Source organism: Bubalus bubalis, chromosome 1, assembly GCF_019923935.1.
Source record: "Bubalus bubalis isolate 160015118507 breed Murrah chromosome 1, NDDB_SH_1, whole genome shotgun sequence".
Lineage (NCBI taxonomy): Eukaryota > Metazoa > Chordata > Mammalia > Artiodactyla > Bovidae > Bubalus > Bubalus bubalis.
In genome coordinates, this window is record NC_059157.1 from 175,492,238 (window position 1) to 175,513,787 (window position 21,550).

The 21,550-nt window shown below is 38.7% G+C and overlaps 2 protein-coding genes across 9 annotated transcripts in view; one reads left to right on the forward strand and one right to left on the reverse strand.

The window, feature by feature from the left end:
* The window catches only part of CEP70 (centrosomal protein 70), an 83,512-nt gene that overhangs the window by 54,736 nt on the left and 7,226 nt on the right, over positions 1-21,550 (forward strand). For all 8 annotated transcript variants that reach the window (XM_044946670.2, XM_044946648.2, XM_044946671.2 and 5 more), the window contains 6 exons: positions 7,771-7,876; positions 16,726-16,896; positions 18,832-18,978; positions 19,142-19,310; positions 19,666-19,780; positions 21,056-21,135. In XM_044946670.2, coding sequence (XP_044802605.2) covers positions 7,771-7,876; positions 16,726-16,896; positions 18,832-18,978; positions 19,142-19,310; positions 19,666-19,780; positions 21,056-21,135 — 788 coding nt within the window. The remainder of the gene's footprint in view (positions 1-7,770; positions 7,877-16,725; positions 16,897-18,831; positions 18,979-19,141; positions 19,311-19,665; positions 19,781-21,055; positions 21,136-21,550) is intronic.
* Positions 670-21,550, reverse strand: part of ESYT3 (extended synaptotagmin 3) — an 87,251-nt gene continuing 66,370 nt past the window's right edge. The window contains exon 23 of the mRNA XM_044946636.2: positions 670-1,939. Coding sequence (XP_044802571.2) covers positions 1,918-1,939 — 22 coding nt within the window. The 3' untranslated portion in view covers positions 670-1,917. The remainder of the gene's footprint in view (positions 1,940-21,550) is intronic.

Here is a 21,550-nt window from a genome sequence, read left to right on the forward strand (position 1 = left end):
ATCAGTTGTATTAGCCTATGTTGATTCAATTTTCAGTGACAGCTACATTTTCTTTATGGTAACACATGCCACAGTGAAAGGCAAGTATTCTGGCCATCCAGGAATTACATATTGAGTTAAGATAGTAGGGAAGGAAAACTAAAAAAGAGAAAAGGAAGGTTCAGAAAGGTTGCATTCATTCATTCAATTAATATTTTTTCCCTTCCTACTATTGCTTAACATTTTAGGTACTTATAGTACCTCTTCCTATCTGTTTGGCATTCTAGATACTGAAATTACAGTGGTAAACCAAAAAGAAAGGTTCCTGTTCTCATGAATCTTATGTAAAGAGCAATGAAAAAAATAAGACAGTTTTGATATAGGTAAAAATGTGTTAGTCGCTCAGTTGTGTCCAACTCTTTGCGACCCCATGGACTGTAGCCCACCAGGCCCCTTTGTCCATGGGGGTTTTCCAGGCAAGAATGCTGGAGTGGGTAGCCATTCCCTTCTCCAGGGGATCTTCCTGACCCAGGGATTGAACCTAGGTCTCCTGTATTGCAGGCAGATTCTTTACCATCTGAGCCAACAGGGGAGCCCCTATAGTGTAAGTACCGAAGGTAAAATAGTGTGAGAGTTGCTATTGTACAAGTTTGGACAAGAGGTGGTGGTGACATGGTCAAAGGTGGCAGGAGTGGAGGTGTTAAGAAGTATTTGGAATATTGGAGGTAGAATTTGATGATCAGACTTGGTGATGGATTGAGGATGGATTAGGGGTATAGGCAGTTGAGGGGGAAAAGATTAACATGCAAAAAGATAAAAAAAATAAACTTAATCAGGACTAATTTTTAGTCCTGAATAACGAAGTAGTTGTTGGAACATTAACTGAGATAGGAAAATTGGTTAAGGAGCAGCTGAGAAGAGGAATATGTAAGGTGGACAAAAAGTCAGAGGAGGAAAACTTCACAACCCTCTTAGGGTCTCAGGCTGGGCCTGAAAATTAAAGTGACAAAGACAGATTAACATGAAAAAAGTATAAGTTTATTTAATATAAGTTTTACCTGACCTGAGAAGAAATGAAGACTTGAAGAAACAGTTAAGCCTGAGCATTTTAATACTGGGTTTGATGAAGAGTGAGTGGAAAGTTGGAAAATGTAATAATACAAAAGGGTGTAAGCTGAGGGTAATAAACTGGGGAAGGTTCAGATTTTGCTTCTTCAGAGACAAAGATGCTTCTTTGCCCTGGGGTACAAGGAGGGCAGATTGTTACCCTCCTTGAGGGTACCCTCACAGGATCTCCTGGTCTGCTTCAGGGAAAAGGGGGGAGGTCAGAGAGTTCTTTCCGCATGTATCAATTCTCAAGTTCCTTCTGTTGAAAAGTTTCTTATGTTAAAATGACACGTTTTGTTTTTGTTTTGGCCACACCATGTTGCTTGTGGGGTCTCAGTTCCCTGACCAGGGATTGAACCTGGGGCAAGGCAGTGAAAGCCTGGAATCCACTTGGCCACCAGGAACTCCTTTAAAATGGCATATTTTGGAGTGGCATGTCCTGATCCCCTTCAGTGTACTTTTATTGACCTCAGTGTATCAGTGAACATACATACACACATAAATGCTTACACATATATTCATAGAGATACCTAGTCATTCCTCATTATTTGCGCATTGCATATTTGTGAATTTGCCTACCTGCTGTAATTTATTTTTAATCCTCAAATAAGTAGTGGTGGCACTTGCACAGTTATTCATGGACATGCCCAGTATACACATTTTCAGCTATTGAACAAGGTGATACTCTGCCTGCATTTCCGCTTTCATGGTGTAAAGAGTCATAGTTTCTGTTGTCACATGCCACTTGTAGTTTTCCATTTTTTGCTTTTTATTGGTGATTTCTCCAAGATGGTCCCAAGCACGGTGTTGAAGTACAATCTAGTGTTCTATTCACAAGAAGGCTGTGATGTACCTTACAGAGAATATATATGTGTTAGAGAGACTTCATTTAGGCATAAGTTATGGTGCTGTTAGCTATGAGTCCAATGTTAATGAAACAACAATATTAAAAAAGATTTCTTTAAACATTAACACACATAAAACAAGGTTATATATTGATCAGTTGAGGAAAATGTGACCAGAGAGGCATGCAGGAACCTGATCCTGTATTTCCCCTAGGAGCAGTGCTTCAGTCCTCACTAATTCAGTGTATACAGTACTTTATTGAATATAACTGCCATGAATAATGAGAATTTACTGTGTATATATTTTTTGTTGTTCATTTGTGCTGTGGTTTTTAGAGTGACTTTTCTCTATTAGACTTTAAAATTGTGATTTAGAACCAATCCTAGCTATATTTTTCTGTTGAATTTTGAAGAAATGATTTGTGTTTTTAGAAATTTATATTTGAAATTTAAACATCTATAGTATCTAGATGTGAAACAGAATTAAGAATGTTAGATAACTTGCCCATATTGCTCAGGTGGCATGTGGAAGAACTTGGAAAGAAATCAGACCCACACCTAAGCATTTGGACTCTCAAGCTCACACTAATAATTAAAACCAAGCAAAAACCCAATGAAAAAAACTTTTTTAATATAAAACTTCAAATTTTTATTTTTTGCAGGGGCAGAGGTAGAATTTTTGTCAAGGAACTACTAATGTTAAGGAAATAATTAGAAATAAAAATCTGTCAACCCAGTGAATATTCGCCACATGTGTAGGGAAAAAAAGAAACAGTTTTATATAACAGTTGGAATAAATATTGAGCCAGACTGTGATGTGCATTAGAGGCAGTATGCTAAAGAGGTTGCAAAGACAGAAGGAAATCTCACCCTTTAATTATATCTTGTGACAAGGGGGAAGTTACAACTTAGAGCCAGGATCCTAGGTTAAGCTCCAATAGGAAAAAGGAGACAAGGCACCCTCTTCCTTGATGTCCTTATTTCAAAGAGATGGTTCTAAGGCTCCCAGGACACTGCTAATTTTAAGCAGGAGGCTTATTTAAATATTAACAGAATCTACATACTTAGAAAGGATTTACAACTACAGGTTTTCTAAAGGAAATGCTACAAGAAAAGGAGGGGAAAGTCTCTTTCCCTTTTATAACCAGAGAAAATTAAATTTTTTCTTTAGATCTGTATTTACTTCTCAACTAATCAATCTTCAGTATCAAATGATATTAATTTAACATGCGAAAGCTTGTTTGAGCTAATATTATAAGCAAGTTGGTTATGAAGTTCTGTTGCTAGCAAGTAATCAAATAGATCTGCCAGTGCAAGATAGCCAAAGGTACTACACTAATTCTATTTAATTTTTTCAGTGGTATTTATATTTTGTTAGAAGAAAATAAAATCAGAATCTTATCACCCATGTGTTGAGCTGGCAGAAGTTGAGGTGGTCCATTAGAATAAGCCAAGCAAATTATTCATCAAGGCTTTATTCAGTTACTTCAATAATATAAACAAGAGGCCAAAGAGAAAAGGGCTGGCTTCTCGGTATCCCATTTTTCCCCATGAAATGGCACCCAGCAAGTGTCAGTCAGTGACATGGTGCACAGATGACTCCTGTGGCTTCATAGGCTAGGGAAAGGGCAGGATATGGAAACACCTGAGTCAAATGAAAAAAGTGTTGCATGAGAGTCACCATGAGATTATGAAAAGGCTTCAGCAGACACGGTTAAAAGCTATAAAGTGTCTGCACGTGGAAACTTAGGGGAATGGCTATTGAAAACAGGAGATACCAGTGTTTTTAAGTTGGAAGGGCAGTTTTCTGGATTTCCCAGACTCCACACAGAAACATAGCTATTGCTGCGGGCTATGTGGAATGAGTATCTGCTAAGTATGTGAAGAATTCCTTAGCCATTTTAGGGGATTTTTATGGCCTTCAGGTTCTGCTCACCACTCTGGAGACTACAAAACAATCCTGGAATATTTCTAAGTGCAGCATAGTCTGCTCAAACACAGGTTTCTAAAACACCAATTAAGTCAAATGCAATTGGAAAGTAAGGCAATAATTAGATTAACATAGTAGTTACATTGTTTTCATGTGATTTTCCCCCCCATGGTAAAAGGAGACTAGTATAGACTTTGGAAAGGGGAAAGCTTTGCTAGTTATGTAGGCATCTGCCCTTTCAGCTCTGTTTTAAGAAAATTTAAAACGAGAACCTGTACCCAAGGCTCCCTCCCTGACCCCTAGCATTAGACAGACTGGAGGCTGAAGGCAAGTTGTACTTCTTTCCCCACCTGTTTTAACCTTGGCTTCTTTGGCCAGGAGCTCACCTTCCATCTTCTTAGTCTTGGCATCCTCAAGCCAACATTTCTGTTCTGTTGGCTATGGATTTTGTAATGTTGGAGACAACCTCAAGACATACTTGAGCTGTTTAACTTATCTTGAGGCACTAATTATTTTTTGTTAGTTGTCTAGTTACATAGTTACATCAGTTTTTAAATACTCTGATTTCTAACACTTAACTTTTCTCCTGACTGCCATTATTTTCACATGTGTGGTTTTGCCTAATACAAAGGTTTTCGTAAGTATTATGCTATGGCAAATATTTACTGTGAGACTAGCTGAACCAAAGGTCAGTTTCCCATGAGTTCTGAGATTTTACTAGTCCTTAACTTCTGTAAATATAGAAAAACAGTGGGGTTAAATACATTAATTAATACATGTGAAATGCTTCGAAGAGTACCTTCAGAGAGAAGGTTCTCAATAAATACTAATTATTATCACCACCAGGCTCCCAAATATGTTGTCATTGTTATTAAATTAAGGGTATCTCTTAATTTACTTAGTTAATTGAATCACATATCATTTCCCAGAGTGACTGTAGCTAGTACATTCAATGACATGTTTAGGTTACTGTCCTGGCAGCTAAAATGTTGTATGTCCATAGTATAATGTTAATCACACTTGTAAACAGTTTGTTCAGAAGTTAAACTTTTTCACCTGAATGCAAGGTTAATATGTAAATTCAGATATGTCCATTTGCTTGTAGTCCTCCTAGAGGGCTGTTGGCTTTTCTATGTTACTTTTGTTTTCTAGACAGTATGCTTTTGGCACTGCTTTTAGGCAAAACTGTCAAGTATATTAATATGGTAAATAGATGAGAAGTCAAATGGAAACTATACAAAAAAGATCTTAATGATCTGTATAACCATAGTGGTGTGATTACTCACCTACAGCCAAACATCCTGGAGTGTCAAGTCAAGTGGGCCTTAGGAAGCATTACTACGAACAAATGAAGTGGAGGGGATGGAATTCCAGCTGAGTTATTTCGAATCTTAAAAGATGATGCTGTCAAAGTGCTGCACTCAGTATGCCAGCAAATTTGGAAAACTCAGCAGTGGCCACAGGACTGGAAAAGGTCAGTTTTCATTCCAGTCCCAAAGAAGGGCAATGCCAAAGAATGTGCAAACTGCTGCACAACTCTGCTCATTTCACATGCTAGCAAGGTAATACTCAAAATCCTTCAAGCTAGGCTTGAACAGTATGTGAACTGAGAACTTCCAGATGTACAAGCTGGATTTAGATAAGACAGAGGAACTGGAGATCAAATTGCCAACATCCGTTGGATCATTGAAAAAGCGGAAGAGTTCCAGAAAAACATCTACTTCTGCTTTATCGACTATACCAAAGCCTTTGACTGTACGGATCACAACAAACTGTGGAAAATTCTTATAGAGAGTGGAATACACACCTTACCTGCCTCCAGAGAAACCTATAGGCAGGTCAAGAAACAACAGTTAGAAGCGGACATGGAACAGACTGGTTCCAAATTGGGAAAGGAGTATGTCAGGGCTGTATATCATCACCCTGCTTATATAACTTATATGCAGAGTACATCATGTGAAATGCTGGACTGGATGAAGCTAAAGCTGGAATCAGGATTGCCGGGAGAAATATCAATAACCTCAGGTATGCAGATGACACTACCCTAATGACAAAAAGTGAAGAGGAACTTAAGAGCCTCTTGATGAAGGTGACAGAAGAGAGTGAAAAAGCTGGCTTAAAACCCAGCATTAAAAACATGAAGATCATGGCATCCGGTCCCATCACTCCATGGCAAATAGATGGAGGAGAAATGGAAACAGTGACAGATTTTATTTTCTTGGGCTCCAAAATCACTGCCAACAGTGACTTCAACCATGAAATTAAGACGCTTGTTCCTTGGAAGAAAAGCTATGACCAACCTAGACAATGTATTAAAAAGCAGAGACATCACTTTGCTGACTAAGGTCTAGTCAAAGCTATGCTTTTTCCAGTAGTCATGTATGGATGTGAGAGTTGGACCATAAAGAAGGCTAAATGCCAAAAAATTGATGCTTTTGAACTGTGGTGCTGGAGGAGACTCTTGAGAGCTCCCTGGACTGCAAGGAGATCCAACCAGTCAATCTTAAAGGAAATCAGTCCTGAATATTTATTGGAAGGACTGAAGCTGAAGCTCCAATACTTTGGCCAGCTGACATGAAGAGCCGACTCATTAGAAAGAACCCTGATGCTGGGAAAGATTGAAGGCAGGAGGAGAAGGGGACGGCAAAAGATGAGATGGTAGGATGGCATTACTAATTCAGTGGACATGAGTATAAGCAAACTCCAGGAGCTTGTGAAGGACAGGGAAGCATGGCATGCTACAGTTCATGGGGTCACAAAGAATCAGACACAGCTGAGCAAGTGAACAACAAAACAAGTGAAAAATAGATTGGGAGGTCTTTGTGTCTACTAGAGGAAAGAGGTTGACTTTTTATCTAGAGTTAATTCTGTTTATTTTGTTTTGGACATATGTCTTCCAGAAAGCACAGAAAAACAGTTGAGTGAATATCAAGGGGAATACATGTGAGTGGAGGAGATAATTGTAGTGTGGTAATAAGAGATGACATTAAGAAAGGAGTCAGGAGGAATATTGGATTAGGACTGACAGCATGAAGTTCAAATGCCAACACATGGAGATTAGATTTAGTTCATAAAGCAAAAAACAATGGGAAAGCTATTGTTTTTTAGTAAGAAAATATTTTACGAACAGCAAGTCAAGCTTATTAATGAATGAGTCATGGAATCAGTTTAATGGGTCACGGTTCCACAGGAAACTGATAGGCATACTCAGATTTAAGATGTTTAATTTGAAGTGGGTTTAATAAGAGACTTTTTTCTAAGGCAGGTGGTGGGGGAGAAATGTCTACTACACCTGACTTTTAGAGCTATTTGGATATCTCTAAGTGGATACACTCATGTGTTTTTAGGTTTTTGGACAGAGACTCTCCCCTAGAGTTCTGGTAGCCACCTGGGACAATGGTCTCTGAGTTTTCATGCCCTCTTGATTAGCAGGTTTCACTGTTGTCTTCTCTTTGGCACCAGTGGAATATGAAGGAAGGACCAAGCTGTCTAGTTGTTGCTGTTGCAGTGCCCAAACTGTTTGCCCTGCCCACTGTTTATTGATGCCCTTACAACATCAAACTTGGAGCACCTTGGAAGTTGTTTTCATCCTTTATTGTAGTTCTTTCCTATTCTGTTCTTTGTAAGTGTTGGGGAATGGTTATAACTTTTCTTCATCAGTCTGATTCCTTTTGTTTTCAGGGATTCCTTCTATATTGTATCTATTGAGAAGGTCTTCTCGTTTTCTAGTGACAATATGGCTTAAATTAAAAATGTATATATGATTATATGCATGTGTATGCATGCACATACACATATGTAAAATGACAGAGTTAACGGGAGGGTAGCTGGATCATTGGCTTATTTTGTCATCTTAATCCACTGTTTAGTAAAACTTATGTATTCTCTTGGTTTTTTTTTCCCCCTTAGATTACAGAATATTATCAGTCAAAAAAAAGCTGAGGACAAAGAGGGAAAAGATGAGCCCAGCAAAGATAACCAGCAGCAGGCTCTGATTGACCAGAGATACTTTCAGGTATTGCTGACAAAAAGACTGGTGTTGACAGTGAACCTTGGTTAAGAATCACGGTATGATAAATTATCAGTTAGTAAGGAATACTTGTATCCTTTATTTGCGTGTGCTTAGCGTGTTTTGTCTTGCCATGACATACCTAATTGTTAGAAGTTGGTACCTTGACTTAGAATTGTCCCTTGAAAAGAGACTTTGGCCTAGTTCAAAGTAGAGCAGTAAAAACCTGACAAGATTTTAATAGATACCATAATCCTTTTCTTTACTCTCCCTGCTTAAGCCATTTCTCTTGTTTCCTTTTCTATCTTTTTGCTTTTGCTGTTGTTGATACTATTATTATATAAGTAAATCTACTTCTTAAGGTCCTTGTTGTACTTTTTTTAAAATTTGTATGTTTTGTCCACCTGAAACTTAATTTTCTTTGTGGTATAATTATAGCGATCCAACCTTGCTTGATATATAGACCATCTATTATTGAGCAAATGAGCAGTTAAGCCTGGTAGTTTACTGACTGAGCTGGGCCTGCATTCATATTTTATTGGGCCCTTACAGGTCTTTTTTTTAACTATGAATTAATTACTAGATTTTTTAATTAAGAGATTTTATTTAAGTCCTTATTTCTAGTTTCTCTTAAAAAGTCAAAGGATCTGGCAACAAATTCCTGCATAGCGGTTACCAGCGCAGAATTTGGCCTTGCCCTGCCATGCATGGCCGTGTGCTCCTCAGTTAGCCACAGTACCATGCCATCCTTGCTTCACTTATTTGTGCTCTTCCTTGGCTTCTACAAGCATTTGAGTTAGCAGTTTCTTGTAGACCATTCTTTCTCTACTTTATTGAAATTGAAATGTTTACCATATTCCCTTAGATGCATAGATTTATTTCTAGACTCTGTAGTGTCTCATTTCTATACTAATTTCTGTAGTTTTACAGTCAACTTTGGTACCTTTTGGGGTATTCTTTTAAATTTTTTTCTTGGATATATTTTTAGCACATTTGTTCTATATGAGCAATGTCAACTCAAAAACAGATCCTGCTGAGATGAGCTGAGATTGAATTAACTTTTTAGATTAATATTTGGAAAAATAACACATTTATAGTTTTGAATCATCTCACTCAGAAATATGTCTCTGATTTTATTTGGGTCTTCCTTTGTACCTTTTAATAAAGTTTTGTATCTTTTTAAGTTTAGCTCTTGCATATTTTTTGTTCTATTTCCTAGGTTATCTAGTTATCTTACAACTTTTATTGCTATTATTAATTGGAGCCCTTTTTCCATTACATTTTTAATTGATTGTTGCTGGTTCTTTGTACATCTCTGTGTTGATACTATGTCCAGGCACCTTTGTGAAAACTGTGGGGTTTTTTTGTAGTATAATTGTTTCCCAATGTTGCATTGCTTTCTGCTGTACAATGAAAGGAATCAGCTATATATATACATACATCCCTTCCCTCTTGGACCACCCTCCTACCACCACCACCCCTGCTACCACCCCACTCATCTAGGTAATCACAGAACACCAAGCTGAGAAAATATGGCAAAATGTTAACAGTTATTAAATCTCAGTTTATTTGGGTATTTGTGACTGGGCCACAGGGTGTCCTCCTATTTGGTCAAACATTATTCTGGATTTGTCTGAGAATACTTATGAGTGAGAGGAGAAAATCTTTTTTCTCTGTGGTTTGCTTAAACTGTTAAAGCCAATAATATACCTTCACTGTCATGCCTCGGGGATATATCAGCCCTCCATGTTATATACCTCAGGGTGTATCAGCCCCTATTTATAATTTAGTTCACAGGGATCTTGATCACTTTCCTTTCTATAAGATATTACACTGGCCCATTACATTGATGACAGTATGCTGATTAGACCTACCGAGCAAGACGTAGCAAATTATTGGTATTTGCATGTTAAAGGATGGGAAATAAATCTAACAAAAATGCAGGAACCTTCTACCGTAGTGAAACTTCTAGGGCTCAAGTGGTGTGGGCATGTCAAAATATCGTGTCTAAGGTAAAGGATAAGTTGTTCCTCGGGCCCCTCTAACAACCAAAAAATGTGGCACAGCACCCAGTGCATCTCTTTGCATTTTGGAGGTAGCATATTCCTCCTGTGATGTGTTCCTCCCACCCCATTTACTGAGTGATCTGAAAAGGTGCTTGTTTTGAGTGTGGCTCAGAACAAGAGAAGGCTCTGCATTGGTCCAGGCTGCTGTGCGAGCTGCTCTGCCATTTGGGCCACAGGACCCTGGAGGTCCATGGTGGCTTAGACTGTCCTGGCAGACAGGGGTGCTGCTTGGAGCCCTTGGTGGCCCCTGTAGGTGAGTCACAAGTCAGATCCTTAGAGTTTTGGAGAAAAAATCCTGTAATCTTTTGCAAATAACTACTTTCCTCTTAAGAAATAGCTCTTGGCCTTTTATTGGGTCTGAGTAGAGACTGAAGACTTAACAGTGGGCAACCAACCTACCATGTAACCTGAATTACCTATCATGAACTGGGTGTTATTTGACCCACCAGCCATAAAGTTGGGTGAGCACAGCAGCACTCCATCATTGAATGAAAGTGGTACATATGAAATTGGGCCTGAGCAGACCCTAAAGGCACAATAAATTACATGAAGAAGTGGCCCAAATGCCCATGGTTTCCCATTCTTGCTGCACCACTTTCTCTCTCCCTGCCTGCACCTATGGCTTCAAGGGGAGTTCCTTATGATCAGTCAACACAAGAAGAGGAGACTTAGGCCTGGTTTACAGATGGCTTTGCATGATATGGAGGCACCACATTAAAGTACACAGCTGCAGCACTACAGCTCCTAGCTGGGGCATCCCTGAAGGAAAGTAGTGAGGGGAAATCCTCCCACTGGGCAGAACGATGAGCAGTGTACTACTGCACCACAAGGAAGGAAAGGAAGAGTGTGTCTAGAATACAAGAGCTCCCTTAGGGCATCTCTCAGTGTTGCCGTGCCTTGTTATAAAGGTCAATGGAAAACTCCAACAGCCTGGTCCAGACCCTTCAGAAATGAAGATTTGAATTACACCAGCAAGTAAAGAACCAGGAGCATCTGAGGTGCTTGTTGAAGGCAGATGTAATAAATAATAGGTAATGTAAGAAAGTAGTGATAAATACCAGCTGTGACCATATGATGACAACAGAAGTGAGGATTGCAATTGTCATGTGTATTGCTTCCTTCTTTTGTTACGACTATGTTCATATATTTATGTGTGTATGTATATATGTTTTTCTGTGTATATATTTATAAATATACACGTGGCAAGTGTTTTTTTTTTTCTTGCTCTTTTTTTCTTACGTAATGATTTTATGTCATATTTGAGTATCCAGCAAATTTGGAAAACTCAGCGGTGGCCACAGAACTGGAAAAGGTCAGTTTTCATTCCAATCCAAAAGGCAATGCCAAAGAATGCTCAAACTACTGCACAATTCACTCCTCTCATGTGCTAGCAAAGTAATGCTCAAAATTCTCCAAGCCAGGCTTCAGCAATACGTGAACCATGAACTTCCAGATGTTCAAGCTGGATTTAGAAAAGGCAGAGGAACCAGAGATCAAATTGCCAACATCTGTTGGATCGTCAAAAGCAAGAGAGTTCCAGAAAAACATCTACTTTTGCTTTATTGACTATGCCAAAGCCTGTGACCGTGTGGATCACAACAAATTAAAAAATTCTTTAAGAGCTGGAAATACTAGACCACCTGACCTGCCTCCTGAGAAACCTGTATGCAGGTCAAGAAGCAACAGTTAGAACTGGACATGGAACAACAGACTAGTTCCAAATCGGGAAAGGAGTACATCAAGGCTGTATATTGTCACCCTGCTTATTTAACTTATATGCAGAGTACATCATGTGAAATGCTGGACTGGATGAAGCACAAGCTGGAATCAAGATTGCGGGAGAAATATCAATAACCTCAGATATGCAGATGACACCACACTTACGGCAAAAAGCAAAGAACTAAAGAGCCTCTTGATGAAAGTGAAAGAGGAGAGTGAAAAAGTTGGCTTAAAGCTCAACATTCAGAAAACTAAGATCATGGTATCTGGTCCCATCACTTCATGGGGAAACAGTGGCAGCCTTTATTTTCTTGGGCTCCAAAATCACTGCAGATAGTGACTGCAGCCATGAAATTAAAAGACACGTGTTCCTTGGAAGAAAAGCTATGACCAATCTAGATAGTACATTAAAAAGTAGAGACATTACTTTGCCGACAAAGGTCCAGCTAGTCAAAGGTATGGTTTTTCTGATAGTCATGTATGGATGTGAGCGTTGGACTATAAAGAAAGCTGAGTGCAGAAGAACTGATGCTTTTGAACTGTGGTGTTGGAGAAGACTCTTGAAAGTCCCTTAAACTGCAAGGAGATCCAACCAGTCCATCCTAAAGGAAATCAGTCCTGAATATTCATTGGAAGGACTGACAATGAAGCCGAAACTCCAATACTTTGGCCACCTGATGTGAAGAACTGACTCATTTGAAGAGACCCTGATTCTGGGGAAGACTGAAAGCAGGAGGAGAAGGGGACAATAGAGGATGAGATGGTTGGATGGCATCACCAACTCAATGGACATGAGTTTGAGCAGGCTCTGGGAGTTGGTGATGGACAGAGAAGCCTGGCGTGCTTGCTGCAGTCCATGGGGTGGCAAAGAGTCGGACATGACTGAGTGACTGAACTGAACTGAATTTTATATCATAGTTTTTTTTAATTGTTACATATTTATTTATTTTTGACTGTGCTGTGTCTTTGTTGATGCACCCAGGCTTTCTCTAGTTGCAGTGAGTTGGGGGCTACTCTCTAGTTGTGATAAATGGGCTTCTCGTTGTGGTGGCTTCTCTTGTTGTGGAGCACAGGCTCTAGGTGCGAGGGCTTCAGTAGTTGCACCACACAAGTTCTAGAGCACAGGCTCAGTAGTTGTGGCACGTGGACTTAGTTGCCCCATGGCATGTGGAATCTTCCTGGACCAGGAATTGAACCTGTGTCCCCTGCATTGGCAGGTGGATTCTTAACCACTGCACCACCAGGGAAGTCCTATATCATTGTTTTTGAATTACAGGATATCAAGGAGAAGGATATCAAGTTATCAGGATATCAATGAACAATGCAGAGAAATAGAAGAAAACAACAGAAGGGGAAAGACTAGAGATCTCTTCAAGAAAATTGGAGATATCGCAGGAACATTTCATGGACAGATGGGCACAATAAAGGATAGAAACAATAAAGACCCAATAGAAGCAAAAGCAATGCAAGAATACACAGAAGAACTTTACAAAAAAGATCTTTATGAACCAGATAATCATGATGGTGTGGTCACTCACTCAGAGCCAGACATCCTGGAGTGTGAAGTCAAGTGGACCTTAGGAAGCACTGCTGCCAGTAAAGCTAGTGGAGGTGATGGTATTCCACCAGAGCTATTTAAAATCCTAAATGATGATGCTATTAAAGTGTTGCACTCAAAATGTCAACAAATTCGGAAAACTCAGCAGTGGCCACAGGACTAGAAAAGGTCAGTCTGCATCCTGGTTACCAAGAAGGGCAGTACTAAAGAATGTTCAAACCACCGGACAGTCGCACTCACTTCCCATGCTAATCAAGTTGTGCTCAAAATCCTTCAAGCTAGGCTTCAGCAGTACGTGAACCGACAACTTCCAAATGTACAAGCTGGGTTTAGAAAATGCATCAAGGAGAAGAGTAATCATCACTTTAGGACTTCACCTCCTTTTCTGGCAAAGGGGTTTTAGTGCATCTTTGATTGTATACAGCATAGTTGTATCATGTTAGGTAATCAATGATCTTGTTTGTTATTGTGTGTATTTGGAGATTAAGTATGGTTGAAGGCAAACCTGATAGCTCAGCTGGTAAAGAATCCACCTGCAATGCAGGAGACCCTGGTTTGATTCCTGGGTCAGGAAGATCCACTGGAGAAGGGATAAGCTACCCACTCAAGTTTTCTTGAGCTTCTTTGTGGCTCAGCTGCTGGTAAAGAATCTTCCTGCAGTGTGGGAGACCTGGGTTCAATCTCTGGGTTGGGAAGATCCCCTGAAGAAGGGAAAGACTACCCACTCCAGTATTCTGGCCTAGAGAATTCCATGGACTATACAGTCGCAAAGAGTCGGACACGACTGAGCAACTTTCAGTTCACTTGAAGACAAACCTGGTGGCTCAGATGGTAAAAGAATCTGCCAGTGATGTGGGAGACTGGGTTCAATCCCTGGGTTGGGAAGCTACCCTGAAGAAGGGAATGGCTACCCACTGCAGTATTCTTGCGTGAAGAATTCCATGAACACAGGAGCCTGGTGCGCTACAGTCTATGGAGTCTCAAAGAGTTAGACATGACTGAGTGCCTAAAGCAAAGTGTATGGGTGTCAGATTGACAAGGGGTGAACTTGTGATGGTTAATTTTATGTGTCAACTTGACTAGGCTAGAGGGTGCCCAGATAATCTGGTCAGATATTGTCCTAGGTGTGTCTATAGGGTGTTTCTGGGTGAAGTTAACATTTGAAATGGTAGACTGGGGCAAAGTGGATTGCCTTCTCTACAGTGGGTGAGTCTCATCAATCAGTTGAGGCCTGAGTAGAACAAAAAGGCTGAGGGAACAAAAAGGAAGAGGAAACTTTCTGCCTGCCTGATTGCGTTTGAGCTGAGACATCAATTTTTTTTTTTTTTCCCCTGCCTTCAAATGTTGAACTGAAACATTGGCTCTTCCTGGGTCTCAAGCCTGTGGGAATTCAGACTGGAACTGTATCATGGGCTCTTCTGGGTCTCCAGCATTGCTAACTGTAGATCTCAGGATTTATCAGCTCCTATAATAGAGCGAATCAGTTCTTTATAATTAATAAACACACATACATATGCACACAAAAGTACACATCCTGTTCATTCTGTTTCTGGTGAACCCTGACTATATAAATAGTATTTATTGTTCATAGTCTCTTTATTTTCATTTAAGGAAATTTCATCAAAATTTTCTTGATGAAAAATTGGGAGAAAAAGTTATTTAAATCTCCATCAAAATTTCAATCTCTCATCCAGTTCAAAACTTCTGCTTTATGCTTTATTTTGTGCCTGCCCTATACTTCTCCAAACAAGCAGTGTGGCAAGGGATTGTGATCTGTTTCATTATTTCATTGCTCCTCTTCTCTCCTAGTCCTCTGCTGTATCTGGCTTCTTCCACGTTGGCAGTGAGGGTGGATGTTGAGTGAGAATAGAAAGCAGAAGAGTAGAACCTTTCTTGACTGGTGCTGGCGTAATCTAGCACTGGTGCCCTTTGTGTGGCTGATGACCAAATACTGCCCCTTTTTCTCTATCATAGAATGTGTGTCGTTTTTTCCAACTGACCTCTTATGAATCCTTCTCCTTCTCTTGTTCAACTGACACTCCCTTAAAGGCCTCCAGCTATATGTACTTTTTTTTTTTTTTCCATGAAAGCAAAGCTTGACTGTCTTCCAAAGTATCCTTGGTCACAGGGTATATTCTTACCTACCATAAAGTAAAAAGGCAAACTTCTCTTGTTGCTGCTTCCTCTCCTTATTCTAGTCCATCTTTGTCTTTTTCATTTTATTTTTGCTGTGTAAGCAACCCTCCTAAAACTTAATGACTTAAAATAACAACCCTTTTAGTATTACTGTGCTTGAACAGCTGAGCAGTTCTCAGCTGGGCTCCTTCATGCACCTGCTATCAGATACAAGTCAGCTAGGTGGCTCTGGAGTTGAATGGATATCAGGGTGATTGGGTTGACTGGGCCATGTGTCTTTTATCATTCACCATTTAGCTTGGGCTCTTCCACAGGGCATCATCATCATCTTAGTCACTCAGTAGTGTCCAACTCTTTGCTACCCCATGGACTGTAGCCTGCCATGCTCTTCTGTCCAAGGGGCTTCCCTGGTAGCTCAGAGGGTGAAGCGTCTGCCTGCAATGCGGGAGACCTGGGTTTGATCTCCAGGTCAGGAAGATCCCCTGGAGGTGGAAATGGCAACTCACTCCAGTACTCTTGCCTGGAAAATTCCACAGATGGAAGAACCTGTTAGGCTACAGTCCATGGGGTTGCAAAGAGTCACACACGACTGAGCAACTTCACTTCCACAGGGCAGAAGAGCTCAATAGGAGAGAGCAGAAATAATCAAGGCCCCTTGAGTCTTGGGCTCCAAACTGGCACACCATTATTTCCTTTTCTGTCTGCCAGAGCAAGGCCCAAGGTTGCCCCTAGATTCACGGAGTAGAAAATAGACTCTACTTCTTGATAGGAGAACCTGCAGTGTCATATTGCAAAGACAAGAGCACAAAGACAAAAATTGCAGTAATTTTTGCAAACAATCTGCAAGGTATGGATACACACTGCTAGCCATATATGTAATCCTCCTTGGTTCACCATCACCCTCATGGAATGCGGTTGTGCTATGACCTTGTGGAGATCAGCTCCCTGCTCTCCCTGTTCTGCTGTCCTTAATTTTTGGTGTGAGGGAGAAGGAGAATAAAGACTGTATTCCTGTGCTCATTAGTAACTTAATGAAGGGGAATTATTTTTTCCATTAAAATGGTATTCAAAGTAGGGTTTAAAGGTAATTGAATCAAAACATTGAAATGTACGTTCTAAGCCAAACAACTACTTGTAAATAAACATCAGAAATCAAATTCTCAGAAGACCTGTAGCTTTCTATGGGGAAAGAAGAAAACAGTTATTTTTCACTCATTCTGTACAGCCCTTTGAAAGATACTTGTCTTGGTGATTCCTGTCCAATGAATCTCTAACTCAGAAAATGATGTTGCATTGATACATAAGCACTCTAACATAGATCACTCTGATAGGACTGTGATAAACTTTTCAACTAAAAATGCCATCTTTTTTTAAAGGTATTGAGTAGCATCAATTCAATTATTCACAATCCAAGAGCTCCAGTAATAATATATAAACAGAGCAAAGGAACAGCCCAACATTTTAATAGAGATCTTGTTCAGGATTGTGGATTTGAGCATCTTGTTCCTATAATAGAGATGTGGGCAGATCAACTGGCTTCCTTAAAGGTATGTGGTTGAATACTCTTTACATGGCTTTGAAAATGTATCAGTCTGTGGGCTTTATATACTTTTATTCTCAAAGTTTTATATTTAGTGTGCTTTTACCATAGTTTTTTTCTTTATAATTGTACCTTATTGATGAAATGTTGGTTAATAAAAGTGTCATTGTGTTGTGATTTCCTGACTTTTTCAAATTCTGGTGATACTAATTGTTTAGTACATTTATTTGACACTGAATGTGTTGCCTTGAATTGCTAATTTTTAAAAAACTATCAAAATGTTATACTCTTCCTCTTTCTTACCAAATGCTGCTGCTGCTGCTAAGTCACTTCAGTCGTGTCCAACTCTATGCGACCCGATAGAGGGCAGCCCACCAGGCTCCCCCGTCCCTGGGATTCTCTAGGCAAGAGTACTGGAGTGGGATGCCATTGCCTTCTCTGTCTTACCAAATGAAAGGTTAACAATAGTAATATGTGAGGTCTAGGTGTTAATTGTGCTTGTGCTTAGTCACTCAGTCGTGTCCAACTCTGCAACCCCATGGTCTGTAGCCCACCAGGCTCCTCTGTCCATGGGGATTCTCTAGACAAGAGTACTGGAGTGGGTTGCATGCCTTCCTCCAGGGCATCTTCCCAACCCAGGAATCGAACCCAGGTCTCCCGCATCTAGGTGTTAATTAGTGAGTGTTAAATAAGTGGAGGACTAAAATAAGAAGTTGAGAAAAATAAGAACTTCCTGTGTTTCCTTCTGTATTCTAGAGTTGCATTGTCTAATACATTAACCACTCACCTACATGTAGATTTTGATCACTTGAAATATGATAGTCACAACTGAAACGTGCTGCAAGTATAAAATTACACACCAGATTTAGTAGAAATAGAAATCATGGACATGATTAAAAGATAATTAAAATAGATGATCTGTTGATACTATTTTGGATATATTGGGTTAAATATATTAAAATTGTCACCTATTTCTTTTTACTTTTTTAACATGGCTACTAGATATTACTGTGACACACATTACATTTCTTTTGCACGACATTGATGTTTTAAAGGGCCAAGCACCAAGCACTGTGCTATGCACGTAGTTGATGCCCAGTAAATATTTGTTTATTGATTGATCAGTCTTAGACTTCTAAACTTACAGGATCCCAGCTCCTTGTGCACAGTTTTAAATAGATTAGGACAACATATTTAGGCCAGGAAAACAAGTAGACTGTCATGAAAATTCAGTAGAATTACTTTTTAGGCATCTTTTCGAATTAAATTTTTTCTTGGAGCTACATACATGGATGAATCTTGAAAATATCCTAAATGAAAGAAACCTGTACAAAAGGTCACATATTGTATGATTCTGTTTTTTAATGAAATGCTCATTAGTATAGTATAGGCAAATCCATAGAAAAAGAAAATAAGATTAGTGGTTACCCAAAGCCTGGGAGCGAGAGAGAATAGGGAATAAGGGTTTCTTTTTGGCATGATGAAAATATTCTAGAATTAAGATAATTGTGATGATTGCACATCTCTGTAAATAAGACTACTGAATTACACACTTAAAGAGGATGAATTTTATGGTATATGAATTACATCTCAATAAATCTGTTATTTAAAAAATCAAGGGCAAAATAGAAAGGACAAGCTTATTTTTTATTCATTGATAATTCAAAATAATTACTTAAATAATAGCATACATTACTAATAAATAACATACAATTACTTTAAACATCCAGATTCCAGATAATCAGTATATGTATAATGTTTTTTTAAGGCCTGAAGAAAATGAATTTAACAGACTCGTTCTAAACAGGTAATGGTGTTTTTAAAAAAATACTGATGATGGTTAATATATGTATTACATCTGCTTGGATAATGATATTTTATTAACATGATTATGAAAACTTTAAAAAATGCATAATAGCATATTATTTGTTTTGTTATGAAGGATTTATATAAGTCCTTGAAAATACTGTCTACAGAACTGGTGCCTTGGCATAATTTAAAGAAGCAGGATGAAAATGAAGGTGTCAGAGTTGAAGATCTGTTGTTTATAGTGGATACCATGTTAGAAGAAGTTGAAAATAAGGCAAAGGTAATACTACCCAGTACTTACATAGATATTCACATTTTAATGTGAAATTAATGATATGGATACAGATATTCTACTATAACTCTTTCTCTTTTTAAAGTTTTTGTTAAAGATTTGGAATAATTTTAAGATGTGAACTTTCTTTTTCTTCCTCTCTTTTGGGCAGGACAGCAATATGCCAGACTTCCACATTTTGCGAGCTATTGTTTCTCACTTCCAAAAATTATTTGATGTTCCTTCTTTAACTGGAGTCTATCCTCGAATGAATGAAGTTTATACTAGGCTTGGAGAATTGAACAATGCTGTGAGAAACCTCCAAGAACTCTTAGAACTAGGTAATGACTCATTTTCATTTTTGGCCTCCCACTTAATAATGATTATTAATAAATCTGACTCTCTGTGATCCCATGGACTATAACCCACCAGGCTCCTCTGTCCATGGAATCCTCCAGGCAAGAATACTGGAGTGGGTAGCCATTCCCTTCTCCAGGGGATCTTCCCAACTCAGGGATTGAACCTGGGTCTTCTGCATTGCAGGCCGATTCTTTACTGTCTGAGCCACCAGGGAGGTCCCATTAATAAATCAACAAAAAGTAGGTGAAAAATTGAGGGTAACAGAAACATAGCGTTTGGTTTAATGATTTTGAAAATTCCCTTAAAATATTCTTTCCTTTTATTTCTCTTTTTCAGATAGTTCATCCTCATTGTGTGTGCTGGTGAGCACAGTTGGAAAATTGTGTAGGCTGATTAATGAAGATGTGAATGAAAAGATTATGCAGGTATTAGGACCTGAGGACCTTCAAAGGTATTTATTTTAAAAAGGTTGCAAAGTATTGTCCAGAATGTTTGGAGTGGTAAAATTAAAGATTTTCAAAACTTCATAAGTTATTTACCTTTCCTGTTTGGAATAGCATTTTTAAAAATAATCTCACACCTTAGGGATGGAGAGAATATCAAATATTTTCAAGATAAAAGTAGATTCTGGGGTCTGAGTCAGGACTCTAGCATTTTTGCTATAAGCTTATTCCCAAGGGAAATTATAATTGGAGAAAATCAAACTTTGTCAGCAACTTCATGTTAATTCAGAATATATAAGTAAGTCCAATTTTTAGTAAATTACCATAGATCACTGAATAATCACTAAGAGTATGTGCATTATTTGATAAGATATTGCTGTTGCTACTGCTAAGTCGCATCAGTCGTGTCCGACTCTGTGCGACCCCACAGATGGCAGCCCAACAGGCTCCCCCATCCCTGGGATTCTCCAGGCAAGAACACTGGAGTAGGTTGCCATTTCCTTCTCCAATGCATGAAAGTGAAAAGTGAAAGTGAAGTCGCTCAGTCGTGTCCTACTCTTAGAGACCCCGTGGACCGTAGCCTACCAGGCTCCTCCGTCCATGGGATTCTCCAGGCAAGAGTACTGGAGTGGGTTGCCATTGCCTTCTCCAGATAAGATATTAAGGATTTCTTTTTTAAAGCTAGGCACCTCCAACATAAAACCTAATTTTTTTTTTTTTAATGTTAAAACATTATAGCTGTATTCTTCCTCCCTCCTCCCTCAGATTTTATACTGCAACATAAGGGAAGTATATGTTCCATATGTTCTGCAAGTTTTCCAAGAGGAACCCTAACCTTATCTGACACTTGAGGTTTCTGATACTTGATGATTTTAAAAGGAACGTATGTCTCACTATTGGTATTTTTCTCCCTCCCAGTTTTACAGATTACTGATACTTATTCTTAATGTTTAATATAATACAGGATATGAAAATCAATTATTTTTGGAAAACATGGTCTCTTAAGACTCCTCAAGCTAAATGGAAAGTTCCCATATTAGAAATGTTAGATAAATTTAACCTTAGGACAGATGATTATACTGCTAGTAGATTTTTTGTTGTTGTTTTAGAAAAGTATTACTAGATGAACAAAAAGCTCAGAAGGAAAGATTGCAGTATAATCATTAAATTTGTATTTAAATTATCAGGACAGTTTCTTTCTGTTTTGAAATGTTCTATGTCCATTCAGATGTAAGAATCCTAAGTCAGAAATTCAGTGTAAATTGTGCTTTTTTTTTTTTAAGCATTATCCACAAATTGGAAGAACATGAAGAATTTTTCCCAGCATTTCAGGCATTTACTAATGATCTACTCAAAATCTTAGGTAAGATTTTTGTCGGAGGTGGTTAAATATTGAGTCTCAGGATGTCATTGGGTTTGAGGGAAGAGTGTTCCTTAGTCACTGTATTAGTGTTTTTACCTAGAGTGGTAGAAGTGTCTGGAAACCACTAATAGTAGTGAAAACAAACTTCTGACTTGCAGTTACAGTTGGTTGGGTTTAATCTACAGAACAGAGAAAGACATATTCTTTAAGGAGCTGAACCTTTGTTTTAGGACTTTAAAATGAGAAATGACATTATTCTGGCTAGGCCCACTCCAACCCTGACTGTCATTGGATAATGAGAAATGTCTGTAGAATTTATGATCTTGATAGGTGTGTTTTTAATTTTTCTTCTTCCTCCTCCTCCTTTTTTCTTTTTTTAAAAAAGATAGTTCCTACCTACTCTTTTCTTAAAATT